This window comes from Nelumbo lutea, chromosome 1, assembly GCF_056320005.1.
Source record: "Nelumbo lutea isolate HS-2025 chromosome 1, American lotus-T2T, whole genome shotgun sequence".
Classification (NCBI taxonomy): Eukaryota; Viridiplantae; Streptophyta; class Magnoliopsida; order Proteales; family Nelumbonaceae; genus Nelumbo; species Nelumbo lutea.
The window spans coordinates 40845552-40867534 of NC_142684.1; the positions used below are offsets into that span (position 1 = coordinate 40845552).

At 38.1% G+C, this 21983-nt stretch overlaps 1 protein-coding gene across 1 annotated transcript; it reads left to right on the plus strand.

Moving 5' to 3' along the window:
* The first annotated feature begins 931 nt into the window (after window positions 1–931).
* Window positions 932–17599, plus strand: LOC148874377 (uncharacterized). Its single transcript, XM_088966361.1, has 7 exons — window positions 932–1007; window positions 1239–1296; window positions 1382–1396; window positions 2251–2380; window positions 3761–3912; window positions 13587–13662; window positions 17298–17599. Exons 3-7 carry the CDS (start codon window positions 1382–1384, stop codon window positions 17492–17494), a joined length of 570 nt encoding a protein of 189 aa, XP_088822487.1. The 5' UTR covers window positions 932–1007; window positions 1239–1296; the 3' UTR covers window positions 17495–17599.
* Window positions 17600–21983: the final 4384 nt, after the last annotated feature.

Genomic DNA, 21983 nt, shown 5'->3' on the forward strand with positions numbered 1-21983 from the left:
AAAAGATGGAGTTTGGTTTTTAATAAGAGGTAGAAATCTACAGCCACATTATCAACAAGTTGATTTTTTATTGAACTTAATTTTTATTTACAAACAAATTTTTTAGTTTAAGTGATTCATTTGATTCGGAATGAATAAATAATTTTTATATTTTAGCTTGGTGGATTGGACATGAAAATAAATATCGATTTTTAGCCGCCATGGCACATGATCCACTAACCCTCTAGTGTCTATAGTTCTATCGGAGTCTTGTTTTTCAGGACAAAGGAGGACATGACACTACACTTGATGATTCACTTAATGCAAATGATCAAAATGGAACTTGAAAAAAAGATACAGACAATATATTTTTTTGTATACTCAATAATTTTCTAGCATTTTTTAAAATTATTGTAAATTTCGCTATTCAGATTTATTTAAATTATTTGTTATTTTTTTGAACAATGTAATTTTTTATTTTCAATTTGTAATTGTATTATATTTTTTTATATTTTGTTAAGTATTTTTTGACCATTGTATTGTTCAAATTTCAAATTTAAATAAAATAAAATTTATATTTTTTTCAATTCATTTTTCATTTTGTATTTTGTTAAATATTTTTTCATTTCTTATTAAAGTTTTTTTTCAATTTATTCTTAAAGGAGAATTAAATATTTTAATTTCACTTAGTGAAAAAAAAAAACAGTTTGGTCGATTTGGCCCAAACCCTGTCAGGTAGACCTAGTCTCACAGTTCGGTTTGGCTCTGCCCGCGTGCCGACACGTGCCTAAAAACGACCCATATCCCATCCTAACCGTGTATTGGGAATATCTTGGACGCTGAGATGCGCACGCATCGCTTCGATATCCTGAAACTTGCACCGAAGCCGACACGTCCAAAATCAACCCTGAAACCGACTTTGAGGTTCTGTACCATATCACAAAATGAGGCAGTTCTTATCGTCTCAACCGAGCTGCAGCCTTCAAACGGTCACAACGCCATCGTCTCCGTCGTCGTTTCCGGCGAATGTATGTTATCCTATCACTCTCTCTCTCTTTATTGTTCTCTTTTTCTTAATTATTTTACTCCCTTGAAATTGAAAACAACAGCTGACATGAATTTAAGAGATGCGAAAAAAGTAGCAGCGACTTTTTCAATATGTCTAAGTAATTTTATCGGATATGTTCGAAGAGACATATATCCTGAAGTAATTAACCCTTAGGTTTCTTTCTCTTTCCCTCGTCGATAAGGTGAAGCAGAGCGAAGAATCGGCCCTTGTCCACTCCAATAATTTCCTTCATAGAAGTCCATAAGAAGGTTTGTAAATCTTGCAAAAGCTTTGATTGCCTCTACACTTCATGGATTTTAATATTTGATTCTTCTTCTTTTAGGAACCTTCCAGATGGATGCGTTTATAGTTAAGTCTTGTGCCTTTCATTGCAATTTGTTTCTTTCATGATAGAATTAATGCGATCGAAGAAAACTTAGATGCTGTATTTCTGTCTTTCACCTGCAACCAATTGTTATTCTAAAGACAAATTGGGTTTTTTCTGGGAAATTTATTCTGGGCTCATGGATATTCTGATTTCATATTAGTTTATAGTTTTTTTTTTTTTTTTTTTTTGTGCAATTTGTAGCGTGAAAACTTAAAAGGGTGTGGCTCTTAAAAGGATGGAATGGGAGTTTCTTTATATATGTTCTGCCAATATATGTGAGAATTCTTAATCTTAATCACATCATTTCCTCTTCTTGGGTTATTGTTGATGTTTGTTTTTGGAATCTTATTATTTTAATTTTAAAGAACAATAGGCTGATAGGTGGGGAAGGATTTTAATATTTCACCGTACATAGCAATTCTTTTGTAACGTTGTTATTATCTTCCACTCGATTTTCTCTTGCATAGTTTGGCTACAGGGCCAAAAATAGATAAAAACGGTTGATCATTTGAATTTTTTTCACTATCAGTCCTTTGGTTGGATTCCAAAGATTCCTAGGGTTATTGGAATTCTAAAAGGAGTGTGATTTCTATTCTCATTATGTTAAGAGTATATACTGCATTTGTTTCGTATCCTTGCTCAACAAGAATGGCGTGAGGAAAGCTTGTTGATGTTGCAGTAAAATAACTAATCTTCTGAACAATTTGCAAATATATAGGGATTAGAGTTCTCCTTAAGTACTTATCTATTTCATTGTTTATCTGGTTTGCTTATCTAGAGAAATTATTATTTAATGTGATTACAATTTTAATGTGGAGAACTTGATATTTTTCAGGTTGCGATGTCTTCATTGACTTCATCTACAACAATAATTACTGCCTGGGCTATACCAGTCCAGAAGAATCTTTCTGCTTCAGATAATAGACCCCTAAGCACATGGATTTCTGTTTCCCTTTACTATTCATGTAAGGATATATTGGTAATACTTGTTTGGAAATGTGTTATTTTTCAAAAAGGGAAAATTACTCAAATGTCCCCTATACTGTTTGAAATCAAATGAAACTTCCTTGTTTTTCAAAAGCAGGGTTATACACTCCCTATCATAGAATTTCCACTAAATTACACATGAAAGTATGTAATGACTAGAAAACACCTTTTTCTTATAGGTTCTGAAAGGATCTATCGTCACATCTAGGATCCAAGTATCCGATTGCTGCCTATCTTCAAACAGAAACAAGGTCAAACCTCAGAGGATCAATTTTTCTTCATAGGAAATTGTCCTTTCCTTGTTAAAACTGATCTCTGACCCTTTCTCTACACTGATTTTTTTTGTTGAAATCGATACTCCTTTTATAGTTTGTATGGATTTTCTATATTTTCAGTAACAAAGGCTCAAATAGTTACTGCTTTTTACACATAGGCAAGATAAGGACATTTTGTCTCTTAAAACCTAAGTTTGCAAATACAAATTACTTTTTTATTTATCAAAATTTCTAAAACTAACATGATGGGATTCTTTTAGCCCATGTGATGGATGGCTAACAGAAGGAGGTTAATGCTAAACAAACATACATGATAGGGGATGTTTAAGCCTAGTTTTGAAGAGAAGGGAAGTTTCAATGTGTTTCAAAGGAAACAAATTTGTAATGGTCTATTACCTTTTAAATTTCCTTTTATTGGTTCTTGTGCACTAGTAATGGTCTATCAACTTTTAAAGGAAACAAAAACAAAGACCTTTTTTAAGTATGCGAGATAAGGTTAAATGAATGTTCCCTTTGGCTGCGTTTGGAAACGATGCAAATAAGTGTGAATGCAAATATGTAGTGTAAAACGGTTCATATAAATTGCAAAGTTGGGTTAGTTTTGTACTGGCAAATTTACCTTCTTACCGAACAGACTTTTAGCTGTAATGGATGCAAACACAAATTCCAATAAAGCATATGCCTTTTTTTGTCAAAAGCCCACTTGAATGCAAATTTACTTCTTTTTTATTAATGTACTTTTACATCTTATTATCAATGTAAATATGCATTGGAAAATGTGTTTTCTATTATTTGTCAATGCATAAATGTAATGTTGCCAAATACAGGCAAAAGTGAACCAGAGTGCAAATTTACCCTGAACCGGGATTTATACTCCATTTGCATTGCTCCAAATGCAGCCTTTGAAATAAATAGGTTTGTGTTTATGGTTAGCAATATTATTAACATATTTAATTTAACCTGATTTTAAATGCATATTTGTTTTCTGCATTACTTAACTGTTATGTCATACTCTTATGTTTATTGAATTTGGTCCTAAATAATCTGAGTTCTCTTCTATATTGTGATGGTTTCTGAATGCAGGCAAAATAAGAAATAAGTGCAATGGGAGGATTCAACTTATTGGATCTGATCAAATAATGTCGAGGGTATGTTCAAGACCATTTCAAATTAGAACTCCCATCACACGTACTAGTCAGAAGCAAAGTGCTGCAGTAGTTTGTTCTGCTGCTTTGGTAAGTTGTTTGTTCATTAATTTTGACTCATCTGCTTCATGCATTTCTGCATGCTAGATTTCTAGTTTTGGTCAATGCAAGGTTTTGAAGTCTGCTTTTATTGACTTTTGACTTTCCTGCATCTTTTTTCCCAAGCTTTCTTTTGATTTCCAAACGAGTATTGTAATGTAATAGACCTATAGTCTTCTGCCAAGGCTTTAGACCCTCTTCAAAATAGCTATCTTGGAACTATTTCTTTTGGGGTTCTTTCTCAAAAGAAATAACTTCTCTAGCAGCTTCTTCACCAATCTTTGTCCTAGCAAGTGCTGTGAAGGTGATGTTTCATCAGAAAACAACATCATGTATATCATCATCATCATCTAGGAAATCCATCACATGGACGCCCAAGATTGCGGAATAAAGGGGGGCGAATTTCAAAAATTTTTTCTTTCCCTTCAACTGGGAATCGAATTCCCTATTTAGAAAATCATATTTTCAAGGATCATTCTTGAACCATAAACTGAACCAGATCTGAATCAAAAGGAGGAGAGAGAGATAATACTTGATACAGAGAAATAATATCTCTCAATGGAGGTGTTCACGCCCAAGGTAAGATCCAAAATCTGCTCCCACTGAAGATGGCGCAGTGCAAGGTGGAGTAGAATAATCAGTAGTATCCTTCCTAAGAACTTGATTCTTCCAAAGAATCACCTGGGTGGCTTGTGAATACAACTCGTACCAATCTTTTCTCCAAAAGATTGGAATCAAGATCCAATCTTGATTTCTCCCAAACAATGGAGATCGAACTGCTATAGGCGGCGGCTGCAGGAAGGAGGCGGCAAGAGAGTATTTGCAGGGTGCAAAATTCTCTCTTCTGTGATCTCAGCTCTGAAGACAAGACAGTTGGTTGTCTGTTGTGATGTGTCTAAAGGCTGCCGCCCCCTCTTCCTTTTATAGACTTAAAGGGATCAACTCCTAATTCCATTAGGAGTTGCTAACCCAAATCATATATGGATTAGGAGTCCCTTTAAGATAAAAGATAATTCTTATCTTATTTGCAGATTAGATCAGCCAGCTTCTAATCTAATTAGGAAGTTTCCAAATCTAAATCTCATTTAGATCTTGGAATCTCTGAGTGGATAGGGTGTGGGCCCAATCCTATCAGCTGATCTTATCTCAAAATTCGCCCCTTAATGACTAATCAAGTTAGCATGATTCGAAATGGGCTTAAGGCCCATTTAGGGTTATGTATTCATTTAGCCTTCCAAACTGCTGCCCAGTTGGGCTTCCTTGTATGGTGTGGGACCCAAACATTGATCTACACATCAGCCACATGGGTTCAGTCCAGTCTTTGTTACAAGGCCTGGCCGAATGCACTGTTATGGACAGTGCACCCCTTGAAAACCCATCAGATGGGCTTTATGGGCCATACACTTACCCTAAGTGGTCATTGGGCCAAGCCACCTTGTAACACCTAGGGACTGTGAGCAGATGCAAGATTAGCCCATCAGGCATTATCCTCAATGGTCTTACACTTAACCTCTCAGCCCATAATGATCATACACTGCCCGACAAGAGAGGACCTCTCCCTCGGCTACAAGGAACAGTGTCACTCTCTCAAGTATGGATCCCGGAAATTAAAACCTTTTGCAAATCATTTCGAAACCATAATATATATACTTTTATATCTCATATAAAATACATTTGGCAAAACAAATTTCAACAATTGAAATCGGCTGCCGGCAGTCTTGGTTTCCATCAGTGAGAGTGCATCCCCGATCATTACCTTTGTTCGACAAAGGGGCTGATCCTGTCACTATGATCACTCACTCAGATGAATTCTCAGACTGCCCCAACATACACAGGTTTTGACCCCCGCTAAGGATCTCACTGATTGGTACATCAAAGACAACCCAATCCGACACCTAGTGCAGTATCATAATCGAGTTTAGGGGTCGGGTGTAACTTTTCAGTTTTGCCCATCAATCTCCAAGGTCCAGGGCAATACTGGAAATCTGGTCCAGTTCAAAGATTCAAATAATCCTATACTGTATGTGCCTAGGGTCTCATCCCGGTAGCTGAGACAAGCCACCCCAACCGACTTGGTGGCACCACAGTGTCAGCCTTGTCAGAATAGGTCTCCCCAGACCGACCCATTGGCTGTGAACATTCTAAACTAACACGAGTCTGATTAAGTGTCCAGTTTAAGGGTATTACACATAAACATACCAAGGGAACATGAATCAAATATGCACTTTTATTTATTTACAATAAATTCATAAAGTACATCATTTTGATTGAAGCTAAGGGCATACAAAACAGTCTAACAGTTTCATCAGAAAACAACATCATGTATATCATCATCATCTTCGAGGTTTTGTTTCAACTATATGGGATTGGCTACATCATTCATGTTTTGCATTCCATTCTGTTCTATGCCATATTTAATTGTAAATTATGAGGCCCATCTCACTTCTTACTACAACTCATGTCCGTTTTGGTCTGCCCTTAACTCTTCTAACCCCTTAAACTTGTCACAGATTACTTCTTTTTACAAGTTCTGTATTCTCTGTATCTGACAAAACCATTATAGTCTACTTTCCCTCATTTTATTACCTATTACCAATTAGGGATACAAATGAGCTCATTTCTAACCTTGTCTTTTCTGGTTTTCCCACTCATCCATCTCAACATTTACATTTCTATCACTCATATTTTTGGATATGTTGTTCTTACTGCCCAACACTCTACGCCAAACCATAGTTGTCAAGGCAACGCCATAGTTTTCAAGGCGTCGAGGCGAGGTGGGGCGTTAGGGCGCCTTGTCACCTAGCGCCTAGGCGGTAGATTTTTTTATATGGAAAACATAGATTCTAGGGTAGTTCCCTAGGTACCATAGTCATATTTTTTTAATAATTATTCATACTTTTCATAAGAAAAGTATAGAGTTCATGTTAAAGTATAGAAAATATGTTGATTAGACAAAATTTTAAGTTCTTCCTTACTTATTGGTTCAGGTTTTAAAGTCTTTGAGGGTTTATTACAACATTTAGCAATATTTATATTGATTAAATCCTAACAAATAAGAAAATAATAAAAACAAATTACTATACAAACACATAAAATGAATATTTTAATTTAATAGTGCCTAATTTATAATTATAATGTCAAAAAATAAAGAGTAAAAAAGTATTTTACAATACATAGTAAAAAACTGCTTGGCGATTAGGCGAGGCGAGGCGAGCCTCAAAGGGCGCCTTGTCGCCTAGGCGTCGCCTTGACACTATGGGCAACGCCTAGGTGACAAGGCACCCTTGGAGGCTCGCCTCGCCCAATCGCCAAGCAGTTCTGTGCACTGGGTTATAAAATACTTTTATATTTTAAAAATTTTGACATTATAATTATAAAATAGACATTATTAAACTAAAATATTCATTTTGTGCGTTTATATACTAATTTCTTTTTATTATTTTCTTATTTTGTTAGGGTTTAATCAACGCAAACATTGCTAACTGCTGTATTGAACCCATGGTTCAAAGTATCGATACACCTCTGTGTATTGGCAGAGGTGTATGGGTACTTATAATGATACTCCCCCTATTTTTTTTGTTTCTTTGGTTTTCAATTTCATTTTTAAATATATATGTATATATATATTATTTTAAAAAATTGGTCCCCGAAAACACCTGTAAACAGGTATCGGGACCCCAAAGATTACAATACAATACACTCGATACGGGCGTATCATATCAAAATTTTGATCCTTGATTGAACCCTCAAAAATTTCAAAACCTGAACCAATAAGCAAGGGAGGAACTTAAAATTTTGTCTAATCAACAAATTTTCTTCTTCTTCCACCTTTTCTTTTCTTCTTTCCTATAAGAAAAGTAGGGGTTCAGCCCCTATTTATTTTTTGAATTTTCTTTCCTTTATTCTTTTTCTTCACATAAAATGTTGATTTTTTAGACTTAAACATGAAATTTATACTTCTCTTATGAAAATTATGAATAAGGGTGCCTAGGCGACTAGGCCTCGCCTTGGCGCCTTGAAAACTATGCTCCAAATGATATTACTGCCATTACAACTGTTTTATAAAATTTTCCTTTTAGTCTAAGTGGTATTTACCTACCTCATAGGACTCCATATGCCCCATTCATTTTTCCCATGCTGCTGTAATTCTATAGGTGATATCTGCCTAAATCTCTCCCTTGTTATGAATTTTCAAATCAAGGTAATGTAAGATATCACATTTAATAACCCCCCAAAAAAATTTACATTCAAAAACAGGATTGAAACATGTGAGAGTAGAAAGCAATGCTCTCAACATGTCAACTGCAGAATAGATAACCACCTCCTCCGGATTTGATTTTTGCTAAAATATTCTCATATTCCTTTCAGACCAGATTGCCCACAACACTGCTAGGGGAACCACATCGCAGCAAGCTCTCCCTTTCCTGGACATTCCTTGCACCCTCCACCCGGTTAATAGGGCCTTCAGAGAGTCCAGAAAGCACCCAACAGATGGAACAGAACTGCTGAAATGATTCCAGATTTTAGAAGAAAAACTACAGAATAGGAAAAGGTGCTTCACAGATTCCCTGTGTGCATTGCAGAAGGAGCTATCCACGTTTGCTAGATTGGCTCCTTTTGTGACCAGAAAATCCTTTTTTGAGGGAGCTGCATTTGCCCAAATTGCTTTATAAGGAAATGAACTATTTTGCTCACCCAACAAACCAGAATAAAAGGATCTGACTGAGAAAACCCCTGACTTGGACAATCTCCCTGACTTGCTGGGTTTCACAATAGTGACATGAAATCAACTTCTGTTTGCACTTCTCAGTCAAAAAAGTTTCTTCTAAGAGTAAGATTCCAAATACCCCAAGTTCCATTAACTTGAAGGCATTCTGTCACAGTAGCTTCTTTGTTGCCAGCCAAAAATAAACAGATAAATGAACTTTTCCTTCCAAGTCAGATCATCACACCAAGGGTCCGAGTTCGACCAGAATTGTATTCTAGACCCATTGCCCAAAATGAACTTTATTCCTCTTGAGAAGGCAGATAAAGCCTTAGTTTTCAAGGTGCCAAGATGAGGCTAGGCGACAGGGGGGTGCCTTGTCGCCTAGTCGCTTATGCACCGATGATGGATTTTTTTATGTAAAAAACATGGATCCTAGGGTAGTTCTCTGGGTACCATACCCATATTTCCTTAATAATTATGCATGATTTTCATAAGAAGAGTATAAAGTTCATGTTAAAGTATAGGAAATCAACATATTTATGAGAAGAAAAAGAAGGAAAAGAAAATTCAAAAAAATATAGGGGCTGAGCCCTATTTTTGTTATAGGAAACAAAGAAAAGAAAAAATAGTAGTAGCAGAAGAAGAAGAATATATGGAAGAAGAAAATGTGTTGATTAGACAAAATTTTAAGTTCTTTACTTACTGGTTCAGGTTTTGAAGTCTTTGAGGGTTCAATACAGCATTTAGCAATGTTTGTGTTGATTAAACCCTAACAAATAAGAAAATAATAAAAAGAAATTAGTATATAAACACACAAAATGAACATTTTAGTTTAGTAATGTCTATTTTTTAATTATAATCTCAAAAAATCAAGGTTTAAAAAAGTAATTTTTAATAGAAAGTATAAAACTGCTTGGTGATTTGGCGAGGCGAGCCTCAAAGTGTGCCTTGTTGCCTAGTCGTCGCCTTGACAACTATGAAAGCTTTACAGATTCCCCTCCACACTTCACAACCATAAGACATATTGGAATCCCTTGTTCCCATCCATTATCACTTGAGCTATATTTCTCCGCTATTAGCTCCCTCCACAACTCATTGGGATTTGAGCAAAATCTCCAAAACCATCTGCCAAAAGAGCATAGTTGAAACTCTTGACTTTTCTTATTCCAAGCCCACCACTAGTGATTGGCCTGCAAATGTGATCCCATCTCAACAAATGATATTTCTCTGTCTTTATTGTTTTGAAGGATAGAAGAAAAAATTTATTAAAAAGAAAAAAGATTACAAGGCATTGGATGTCAAGGAGACATCCCAGATTGAGTTACAGCTAGACAATCTGAAAATTTTCTTCATTACATGGTTGTAATATACCCCAAAAAAAATCTCTATCAAACCCTCCCTTCTAACTTGATCAAACTCCAGCAGAACCAGCACCCAGTCTGAAACCAATGAACCCACAGCAGAAACTATTAGTTCCAAACTTTTTGCTTTGTTTTCGAATGCTCTTCTATCCCTTTCAGCCACATTGACCAGCAAACTGCAAAAGGAATACAGCTCCACATAATTCTGGCTTTCTTGCTACCACTAATTTTTGGCCATCTAGAGAAAATCTCATCTGGAGATTATGGCTGGAAGACAGACTTTCCAAAATGGCAGGAGTAGAAATTCCAGATGAAATTTTCCACTTGCAAGAATAGAACAGATGGAACACTGTCTCTTCATCATTTTGCACAAATAGCAGAAATTTGGAAGGAAAAAGCCTCTTTTCTTCAAGTGATCTGTGGTTAGAATGCTGTCGAGGGAAACCAACCAAACAAATGCCTCCACTCTTGGCGGCACTGGGATCCCCACACTCATTTCAAGCTAGCAGAAACCTGATTGTCTCTTACCAAAGCTGAGTAAAAAGGATTTCACAGAAAACCTGCCATCCTTACAGTCTTTCCACTAAAGACCATCCTCTGAAGTTGGAGAGACATTGAACTGTTCTAGTTTGTTCAACAGTTGAATGCACTCTTCTACTTCTTGTTCGTGCAGGGGTCTTCTGAACCTTGGGCTCCATACTAGTTGCTCCCCCCTCAATTCATAGCACTGATCAATAATGACGTGATGTTCAGTCAGTCTATAATCTTGGACAGATTTCACAAAGTTCCCCCACTCCAGTCCATTCGTCCTCCCAGAATCTTATCCTTGAACCTTTTCCAACTTTGAACTTTGTCAGATCCCTGAAATTCTGGTTGAATCTCATAATACCCTTCCATACACTAACCCCACATGTCCTTGAAACTTCTCTCGTCTCCCACCCAAACCTCACCACCCCATATTTCCCAACCACCACCCTCCTCCACAGTGCTTCCTTATCTCTTTCCTGCCCAAACCTCCACAGCCATTTTTCCTAATAAAGCTTTATTAAAAGTTCTAATTCTTCTTATCCCCAAACCTCTCCTTTCCTTATGCCTACACACTTTATCCCAGCTTACCAGATGGAACTTCTTGGCCCTTCCCACCCCTTGCCACAGAAAATCCCTTTGGATCTTCTCTAATTTGTCAGCCACTTCCTCTGGACCTCATAGCTTTCTTTAACTTTTCTGCCACCACCCTTGGAATTGGAAAGATAGATAGATAATAAGCTGGAAGTCAGGACACTCTGAATTAGAGTTAATTTACCCCCCTTTGAAAGGTAGTGAGTCTTCCAGGTTGCTAGCTTTTTATTGACCCTCTCCACCACTGGATCCCAAATGCTCTTGGAGAAGCATCTAGTGCCTAGGGGTAAACCCAAATACTTAGTTGTGACTTTTCCCACTTGACACCCAAGGACCTCTGTCAAAACAATCTCAAACCAGCTAAGGAGATATCTTAAATTGAAAGCTTGTTCTAACTTAGCATCCAAAAAGAACAGTGTCGTTTGCGAACTGCAGCAAAGCAATCCTGGAACCATTACTTTTCACTTCAAACCCTTCTAATAGACCTCCTTCAATATCTTTCTCAGCCATTTGGCTTAAACTCTCCAGAACTCAAAGGAATAAGAGGGGAGAGAGAGGATCCCCTTGTCTTAACCCTCTTGAGCTTTTGAAATTACCTCTTTGGAGCAATTGATTAAAATAGAAAATTTGGGAGTTGACATGCAAACTTTGATCCAATTCCTCCATTTCTGCAACTATTGTGAACCATCCTTTCCTATTCCATCATAGTGTACTCTCATATCTTTTTCTGGAAGCATTCATAGAGCTTTTCCAGCCTTGCTTTTTGACAGAATGAAGGGTGCCGTTGACGAAGCCTTTCATCCACAACACTGCTTTCCAACCAGAAAGACAATAGCTTTCCTCTCCTCCCTGATCTTCAGAGACTGCTTTCCTTGACTCCTGGCCTCTTCGAACAAGAACCTCTTGGTTTCAATCTGTTGTTCCCTTCTCCACTTCGCTACACCTATGAACCTTCTATCCGCTATGTCTTGTCCGACATCCAGTCATCTTGTGCCTCAATCATTCCATACAATTTGAGATAATACTGTAGAAGTTGGGAGAGATGCTCCTAAGCTCCAACACTTCAAGGACAAATGCCCATTCCATACAATCATAAGCTTTGGAGAGATCCACTTTTAAAACAAAATCCCCATATCTGCCCTTTTTCTTCTTAAGGGAATGAAATATTTCAGTTGCAATTACTTTATTGTCTAATCCTCATGTTTTCACGATTTAAATTGAATCATAGTTTGCAGAAAGTGATACTCACCTACTTTGTGGAGCCTAGAAGTATCTAACTACCTGAAACCTGTAAACTACCAGCGAACAACAATTGGTCACTTTTGATCCACAACATCAAAATATCATCCTCTCAAAGGACTTTAATCCCTCATTGTGACACCGGGAAAACAGAAACCCTCATCTTCCATAGCATAACTAATTCTAGCATTCCTCATCAAGCAAATTTACTTCATCTCCCAACCCATGAAAAACCATTCTACAAATCCATATAATTTAAGGTTATGTTTGGTACCATTGCTGCTTCTACTTGCAACGTTTGAGGTTGGTCAATATACAATTTTTATGGCTTAAACCCTCAAGTTGGTAATGTTGTTCATTCATGCATCCTAATAAGATATCATCTTAAAAATCAATTAAAATTATAAAATCATTATTTTTTGTGTGAGAACTAAGAATTTAAGACTCTAACATGGACTTGTTTGGGCTTGCCTTGAGGGGCATGACACAAAGGTGGCTCGTAGAATTAGGGATGTAATATGTTTTACATCACATTAGCTACTTGAAGTAATAATACAATCGAGGAAAAAAAGAGGTTGTGGGTTTTACATGCTTGAAAATGTTTTATATGTTTGATTTTATTTTAAAATTATCATTTGAATATGCTTTACATGTTATGTTTATGTATTTTCATTTTAGATAATAGGTTTTTTTATTTTTTAAAATGTTTATTTTAAAAATTAAGTTTATATTTTTATTAATATTGTTTAACATTTGTTTGTTTTTTGATTTTTGGCATTTTTTTGAACTTTTGGCATTTTTTTTGAATTTCTGACATTTAAAAAATTTTTTTAGCACTTCTTTTTTATTTATTTTTTGCGTCTTGCTTCAAAAAGGCACGTGCCTTGCCTTGTGCTTTGGGCGCAAATTGACCCCTGCCCCTTTTTTGCGCCTTGCGCTTTTAAAACACTGGCCCCATATAGTTGGGACAAGGCTTAGATGATGATGATGATGATGTTTTGTGCAACTTGTGCTTGTCAAATTCTTGCTTTTTGATTCTAATGTTATGAATTGGAACCTGGAAGCCAATTCCATGTTGCCTAGATACACTGGCTTATCAAAAAAAGGTACAGTAAGTTAGCAAGTGATAGCCATGAAGCATCTAGGTTTGTGTTGTAACTATTTATTGATTTACAGTGATACAATCTTCCAAATTATCAAGGTAAACTTAAACCTTATTAGAGTTGTTTTCCTTGCAGAATGCAAGATGTGGTGCAGAGCAAACTCAAACCATTACACGTCAATCACCAACAAGTACAATAACACCAATTCAAGGTAATACAGGATCCGTGAAGTTTGTTCAATGATCCCCATTTTGAACTATGTCTTAATTTGATTTAATTAAGATCAATGAGTTAAACCAAGTGATTAAAATCTAAATATCTTGTGGCTTTTAAGCTCCTTGACAGAATCTATCAAAGGCAAGTTACCAACTAGCTCAGTTGGTAAGGTCTTTGGTTGCTTGTAGCAGAGACTTGGGATCAATTCCTATCTTCACCCGGGTTGGGCTGTTATGGGTGTAGGGATGGGCTACCCCCATTGTGTAGCCCCAACGTAGTAGTATTAATTAAAAAAAAGATGGAATCCATAAAATGGCAGTCTGTCCTCTCATGCCGCATGCCTTCATTATTATTGGGGGTTTTCCCCTTTTACTCCTATATATTTTTTTTTATCAGCACAGCAGTTCATTTATTAATTTAAATATTTGAAATTAAGTTACAACGATGCCCAAAATAAGCATTAGGTTACAGCAATGCCCAAAATAAGGATGGTCTATCATCTCCCTGCTTGGCTAACACATCCACCAACTCTCTTGCTCCTAATTGTTCAACAAGTTTTAATCCTTCCAACAGTGCTTTTGATTCAGCCTGAATTGAGTCACCAAAACCAATTGGTCCTGAGAACAAGGTTATCACTACTACTTGATGGTTTCGTAAAACTCCCCCTATTCCTTCTCTTCCTAGGTTGCCAAATGAACTACCTTCAAAGTTAGCTTTAGTTTATTTAAACTTGGTGGTTTCCACTCCATTCTTATAATTTCTCTATGTGGTTTTGAGAGAGTGCTACCGCTCTCTAATTTCTTAAGAAGTCATCTGTGGGAATACCCTTGAACAGTTCCAAGGCCTTAACCCAATGTACTGATATGATTTTAGTGGCTTCAATCACCACCTCTAAGAATTTACTTTTTTTTCATTGAAGATCCTCTGATTTCTCTCTTCCCAATAGAACAAACCACGGCTGCACGTACTGCCTTCCACATACATCTTTCCCTTTCTTTTGTCACCTCAGGAAAGTTGGGTTGAAAAGGCTAACCATGTCTTGTGGGGGAGCCAATTTGCAACCAAAGAGAGAACATAAATAGTCCCAAATACAAGAAATAAATGAGCAGGAGAGAAGTGAGAAAGGGATTCACTACAAGCCTTGCAAAGAACACACACATGAGGAGAAAGGCACGTGTTTAGCCTTTTTGTAGCATGTCACAGGTGTTTACCTTCCCTAGGAACAGTTCCCAACTAAGAGCTTGTATTTGAGGAGAATTGGTTTGCACCATATTTCTCTTACAGGAAAGTTTACCCCCACACCATCTGACTGGGCTAGTATGTTGAAGAAAGAAGATCAGGAAAACAAGCCATTTGAAGCTGGATGCCAAATTCTATTATCAAGGCCATTTTGGTCCAGGTAAACTATTTCCAACTTTGACAAAAGGACAAGGAGAGAATCACACTCATTGTCTCTCAAACCCCTTCTAAACTCAAGTCCCAATTTAACCCAGTTTCTAGGGGTATAGCTACTCTTGCTATAGTTAACCTTTAGGTTTGATAAAGAATAAAGGTTAGGGAATTGCAAGCTAAGTGGTTTGTCTCCAAGCCAAAGGTCTTCCAGAATAAGATCTTGTTCCCACATCCAACATCAAGACGAATGAGGTTAGTAAATAAAGGCAACATTTCAAAGATCGCTTTCCAAGGGGAATTTGAAGCTGCATTAGCTGCTACTTTTGCACCCCAGCAATTGTCGGCTACACCATGAATCCTCCACAACCATTTTCCTAGTAGAGCTGTATTCCTCTTCACCAAGTTCCCAACCCCTAGCCTTCTTTTCTCCTTGGGTTTACAAACCTGTTCCCATTTTATTAAATGGTCCCTTTTCTCCTCTCTTGGCTCGCATAAAAAATCCCTCATTATCTTCTCTTGTCTAGCTAATTTTTCCAGGATCCTAAAGGTGGAAAGTAAGTAAGTGGGCAAGATTGCTAAGGTGAACTTAATCAATTTAATCCTTCCCCCCAACGAGATGTAATTTCTCTTCCACATGGCTAACTTCTTATTCAATCTCTCTATGACTGGTTTCCAAAAGCCTTCATGTTTTGGATTACCACCCAATGGCAGACCGAGGTACTCTAGTGGCCAACTTTTTACCTCACAGCCAAGTAATTGTGCCATTGATTAGATTTCAGCCTTTTCCATATTAACTCTTGCCACACAACTCTTTCCCCAATTTACCTTTAGTTTAGAGGTCCTTTGAAACTCTTCCACTAAAATTTGCAAATTCCTCAGACTGTAATTTCCGACCTCCTCACAAAAAAAAATGATAATATCATCTGCAAATTGCAAGTGAGTTACCACCACCTCAGATCTTCCAATCTTCCAACCCTTGGTAAGACCTTCTTGATCATCCTTCATGATTTGTCTACTTAGAACCTCAGCCACAAATGTAAACAAGGAGAGAGGATATCTTTGCCCTCCTTGTTTCATCTTTGTTGCCACACACTCATTTGCAATTAGGATTTAGTCTACTATTTGTCTTCCTGCAACAAAGGCCCCTTGGTTTTGGGAAACTATCAAGGGTAGAGCAGTCTTTAGCCTTCCTGCTAGGACTTTTGCAATGATTTTATAAAGGCTACCAATAAGTCATAGGTCTGTAATCCTTAGGGGTTCTAGCATCTTTCTTCTTGGGTATTTGGGCTAAGAAGGTTGCATTTGCTCTCGGTGAGGTTTTTCCCTTTTGATAAAATTCTGCAAATACAGTCATAAGTCATCCTTTACGATTTCCCGGCTATCCTGATAGAAAGCCATCGAGAAACCATCATGTCCAAGGGCTTTTGACCTTTCCATAGAAGACTGCTTCATGGACCTCATCCTCACTGGAGTCTCTAGGAAAGCAGCTCTATGAACCGGCACCTTGTCCTAATTCAAGTCCTCTAAATTCAGTCCTTTCTTCTAGGGTGGCAAAAATTGATATAAAATAATCCACAAAGCACTTTTCAATTTCCTCCTTTGAAGTTATTATCTGATCTTCACTCATAACGCTAGAGTTTATATTCTTCCTTCTTCCATTTGCCAAAGAATGAAAGAATTTTGAGTTTCCATCTCCATCCAGTAACCACTTACATCTTGATTTTTACACCCAAGAAATTTCTTCCTTGGAATTTCCTCTAGCTGCACTTTCAAATTCCATCTTTCTTTTTGGTCTTCCAAACCATACTCTCTTTGGGCCTCTTTTTGGTCTATTTCCTCTATCCTTTTAGCAGTTTCCTCCTTTTTCTCTTCAAATATCCCAAGTTCTTCTCTTTTTTGGTGTATTTCCCTTTTACTCCTATATTCCTCGTTAACAAAGTTTCATTCTGATGGGTTGGTTACACATTTTTGTTTCAGCATTCCGCTTTATAACTCAATTAAAAAAAAGATGATTTAGGGATTCTTGAAGTTGATTTTCAGATAAGTCAATATTGGGTGGGTAAAAATTTGATTTTCAGGGATTCATGCAGCTTCATATATGTTTAAGTACCCAATAAAGGCTTTGGCCTTAATCTTGAAGTTTTACCCATTAAATGTGATTAGTTGATAATTCTATTTTTACCATGACTTGTTAATCTTTCCATCCTTCTCATGGTCTAATTTGTTGCTGAATTTCAGGCAAGGAAAAGGCACCTGAGCTTGATGATGGTGGGACTGGATTTCCACCTCGTGATGATGGAGATGGTGGTGGGGGTGGTGGCGGTGGAGGAGGAGGTTGGTCGGGAGGATTCTTCTTTTTTGGTTTTTTGGCATTTCTAGGGTTTTTGAAGGACCAAGAAAGCGAGGGGCCTTACAGGGACGATAGGAGAAAATGAGCGGATAATTTGATGCTTCTTTCCCTGTTGTATCGACATAAACTATTAGATTGTGTTATTGGACCCAAAGAACCTATATGAATTTTCCTACACTTTTTTTTTTTTTTTTTTGTTTTTGGGTAAAGATATGAAATTTTCCTACTATTCCCTCAAGTATGGTAAATCTAATCATTCCACCATATCCATTGGTTTGCATATATATATATATATATATATATATATATATATATATATATATATATATATATATATCATGATATGTATTTTTAAAATTGATATTACATCGAGTTCAATGGTTAAAAACTTAAAATGTCTCCTTGTCTATTATTCATTGATTCACATTTTACAAGGCATGGCATGTTATTCCTAAAATGTAGGCAACCATTGGTATTTGACTAATACATACAAAAACAACAGAATTGTAGGAGATTCTGAACTGGTGATATATTGGCTGCAAAATGAGAATAGTAAACTATGGAAATTTGCCAATGAAAAAAGAGTTTGATTGGGTAACTTGGGAAATAGATATTCAATTTCATTGGGTGAAGAAATCTGCTAACTCCTTTGCATATACTCAAGCTAAACAAGGGGTGGGAAGGGAACATTTGTTTTGGGTAAGTGGTGTAACTGTTTTTTGACTTTCTTGGGGAGGGTTAAGAGCTTTTATCCATGGTTTTCAAAACTTGGCCAGACCGAATGGTTAAACCAGAAAAATTGGGAACTGGTTATGTGATTGGTTTCGTTTTATCCCAAAATCATTATTTCCCCCAAAGCTGTTGGTTTAGTCAGCAAACTGTTGACCCAGGTGGTCGAACCGTTCAATGGTTTGGTCGGTTTCTATTTTTTTGTTAGAACGGGCTGTCTTGAATGGTTTGAATGGTCGGACCATTCAGCCCGGGAACTAGACCCTTGACTGGTTCATTTGTTTTGGGTAGAGCTGTAAATGTTTTTTGACTTTCTTGGGGAGGGTTAAGAGCTTTTATCCATGGTTTTCAAAACTGGACCAGACCGAATGGTTAAACCGGAAAAACTAGGAACTGGTCACGTGATCGATTTTGTTTTACCCCAAAACCATTATTTTCCCCAAAATCATTGATTTAGTCAGCAAACCGCTGACCTGGGTGGTCGAACCGTTCAATGGTTTGGCCGGTTTCTATTTTTTTGTTAGAATGGGCTGTCCTGAATGGTTTGAATGATCGGACCATTCGGCCCGGGAACTAGACCCTTGACCGGTTGATTGTCCGGGTCGGTTTTAAAAACCTTACCTTTATCTCTCCCATTGTTTCCTTTGTAATCTATATTTATATCTTTAATAAAATATTTTGTTATTTATAAAAGAATGCCCCTTCTAGCACACTAAACCCATGGGTAAAAGTGATACAAGAGGAAAAAGTGGATAGTGCAAAAAAACTTTTTTTTGATAAATGAACTATATTTACCTAGATAAACATGTTCATTGCAAAAGAATGAGGGCTAAATTTAGGAATCCAATTGTTTGGGTTATGGTTGAGCTGGCCCCGGATGTCATCTTATCTCTTTGGCCACGTTGGCACCACGTCAGATGGATAAGTGTGATCATGGCAGGAGAACGTTGTACGGATAAGGAGGACAGCTCCAGAAGCCTCATGAGAGCATGATACGGATCTGAAGGGATGAGAGATCCATCATATGGATGGCCAAACCCTATAGGAAGGTTGGACAAAATTTCAAAAATTTTTCTCTCTCCCATTTGGGAATCACATTTCCTATTTTAAAAAATTGCATTTTCAAAGATCAACCTTGAACCATACCGGACCATATCTGAAACTAAAAAGGGAGGAGAATGATATACCTGATACAAAGTAGCAGTAACTCCCAATGAAGGTGTTCACGCCCAAGGAAGATGACACAGTGTGTGGTGAAGCATGATCAACAGGACGACTCTTCAACAAGAACTGAATTCTTCAGCAAGAACTGAATTCTTCAGCAAGAATGGAGTAAAGGGCTGGTGAGCACAACTTCAGATTGCTTTTTCTACCAAGAAGCAATATCAAGAACAATTCTTGATCACTCCCAAAAGTGGAGATCAAATTGGGTAGGGGCGATAAGCACCGGGAAGAACTCTGCAGATTGCTGTCTTGTATCTGGTGTATTTTTCATGTCTGCCCTGCTCTCTTACTTATAGCCTTAAAGAGACAACCTCCTAATCTGATTAGGAGTTTCCTGATCCAAATTTGTATTTGGATATGGACTCTTTAAGTGATAAGGATAATCCCTACTTATCTACAGTTCAAGATCAGCTTAATCCTAATCAAATTAGGAGTTTCCTAATCCAAATCTTTATTTGGATATGGACTCTTTAAGTGGATAAGACTTATCCTCTTATCCTTATCTACTGATCCAAACCCATATCTACCCCCTATTTAATTAATCTAATTAACCCAGTTTGAAATTGGGCTTTAGTCCCAATTAAATTTATGTGCTCACTTAACCTCTTAACCTGCTGCCTAGTTGGCTCTCTTTGTATGGCATGGGACCCAAACATTGATCTACACATCAGCCACATGGGTTCAGCCCAACCTTTGTTACAATGCCTGGCCAAATTCACTGTAGGAGACAGTGAACCCCTGAGTCCATTACTATGGGCTCTTAATGGGCCCAACATTTACACTAAATGGTCATTGGGTCCAGCCACCTTATGAAAACCCAAGGACTGTGGGTAGATGCAAGATTAGCCCATCATGTATTACTCTCAATGGTTTTACACTTAACCTCTCAGCCCATAATGATCAAACACTGCCCGACAAGAGAGGACCTCTCCCTCAGCTGCAAGGAACAGTGTTAAACTCTTATATATATATATATATATGTGTCTGTGTGTAAATATATTTTGCAAAAACAAATTTCAATGGTTGAAATCAATTGCCAACAGTTTATGTTTCCATCAAAGAGAGTGCATCCCCGATCATTCACTTTGTCCGACAAAGGGACTGATCCTGTCACTATGATCACCCACTTACATGAATTCTCGGACTGCCCCAACATACCCAGGTTTTGACCCCCTCTAAGGATCTCACTGATTGGCATATCAAAGACAACTCGATCCGACACCTAGTGCAGTACCATAATCGAGTCTAGGGTGCAAGTGTAACATTCTAGTTTTACCCATCTATCTCCAAGGTCCAGGGTAATACTGGACTTTTGGTTTGGTTCAGGGTTTCAAGAAAACCCACACTGCATGTACTTCAGGTCTCACCTTGGCAGTTGAGACAAGCTACCCCAACCAACTTGGCGATACATCAGTGTCAACCTGGCAGGATAAATCTCCCCCGATCTATTCAATGGCTGTAAAGATTCTAAACTAACATGAGTCTCATAAGTGTCCAGTTTAAGGGTATTACACAGAAACACACCACAATGACATGAATCAATTATGTACTTTATTCATTTACAATAAATGTCAAAAGATACATCAATCTGATTGGAACTAAGGGCATGACTGTCTAACAACTCTAATTTGCTACTTTTCTAGCTAACAACACATGATCCTATCGTGAAGATTTTCCCCTCTTCGGAAGTCCATGGCCGACCACCCACATCGGGGACCCTAAGGTCATAAGACCGGGGTATGTGGAACCTCCTCACCAAGGATTTGACCTGGCCCACGTCCAAGGAGCCATCAAACTCCGAGTGCAGAACACCAGCGTCAGCCACCCTTCGGGCAGCACTCCCTCCCACCGGTCTGGCGAGGACCTCCACGACATCCTCCTCGGAGAGAGGAGACCCTCCGGGCTCCCTTAGCGACGTCGACGTGGCGCTTTCATGAGGAGAGTTGTTACCCCGTGTGGCAATAGCCTCAGCACCCCCTGAGGCTAACCTTTCCCTCAATACGGTCACCTCCTGCCGAAGGGGGCTATGACTAAAAAACCTAGGGAAGATAGAGGAGAAGGGGTTTCAGGGGAGCTCCCTCCCGAGGTGTTCAGGAGTTCTTGGCATTCAGGGCTAGAGTCCGAGAACGACATAGTTGATTACCTAAGGAGGTGAAGACGAGATGTCTTGAAGGATGGAGAAGCTGGGAGAGTCCTGAAGGATCGAGAGCTAGGAAGCTGAGTTCACTCGATAGCAAGGGCGTCTAAGTTCAAATGAAGAGGAAAGTCGCCACCAGGGCCCTTATTTAAAGGAGAATGGATGGCCTAGATCTCACTGAATCCGATAGCTGAGGCACTTCCGCTTCCACCATCCAACTACAATGCACCACCTGGTGCTCATCCTCGGAAGGTGAAACGATGCCTAAGCAACGGTTCGGATCACCACAGATCCAGCAGTTATGGGAACCCTTTGCCACCGCACATTTTAGCGCATGCCCTTGGAAGACAAAATGACACCGGGTGAACTGCGAGGCTCGCCTACCGTAACCTGTTGGGAAAATTGCATGGCCCACCCATCGTAACCATCGAGCGGATCACTAAACCCGACAAACGCGTGCCTACCGGAGTGACCGTCTTTCGCA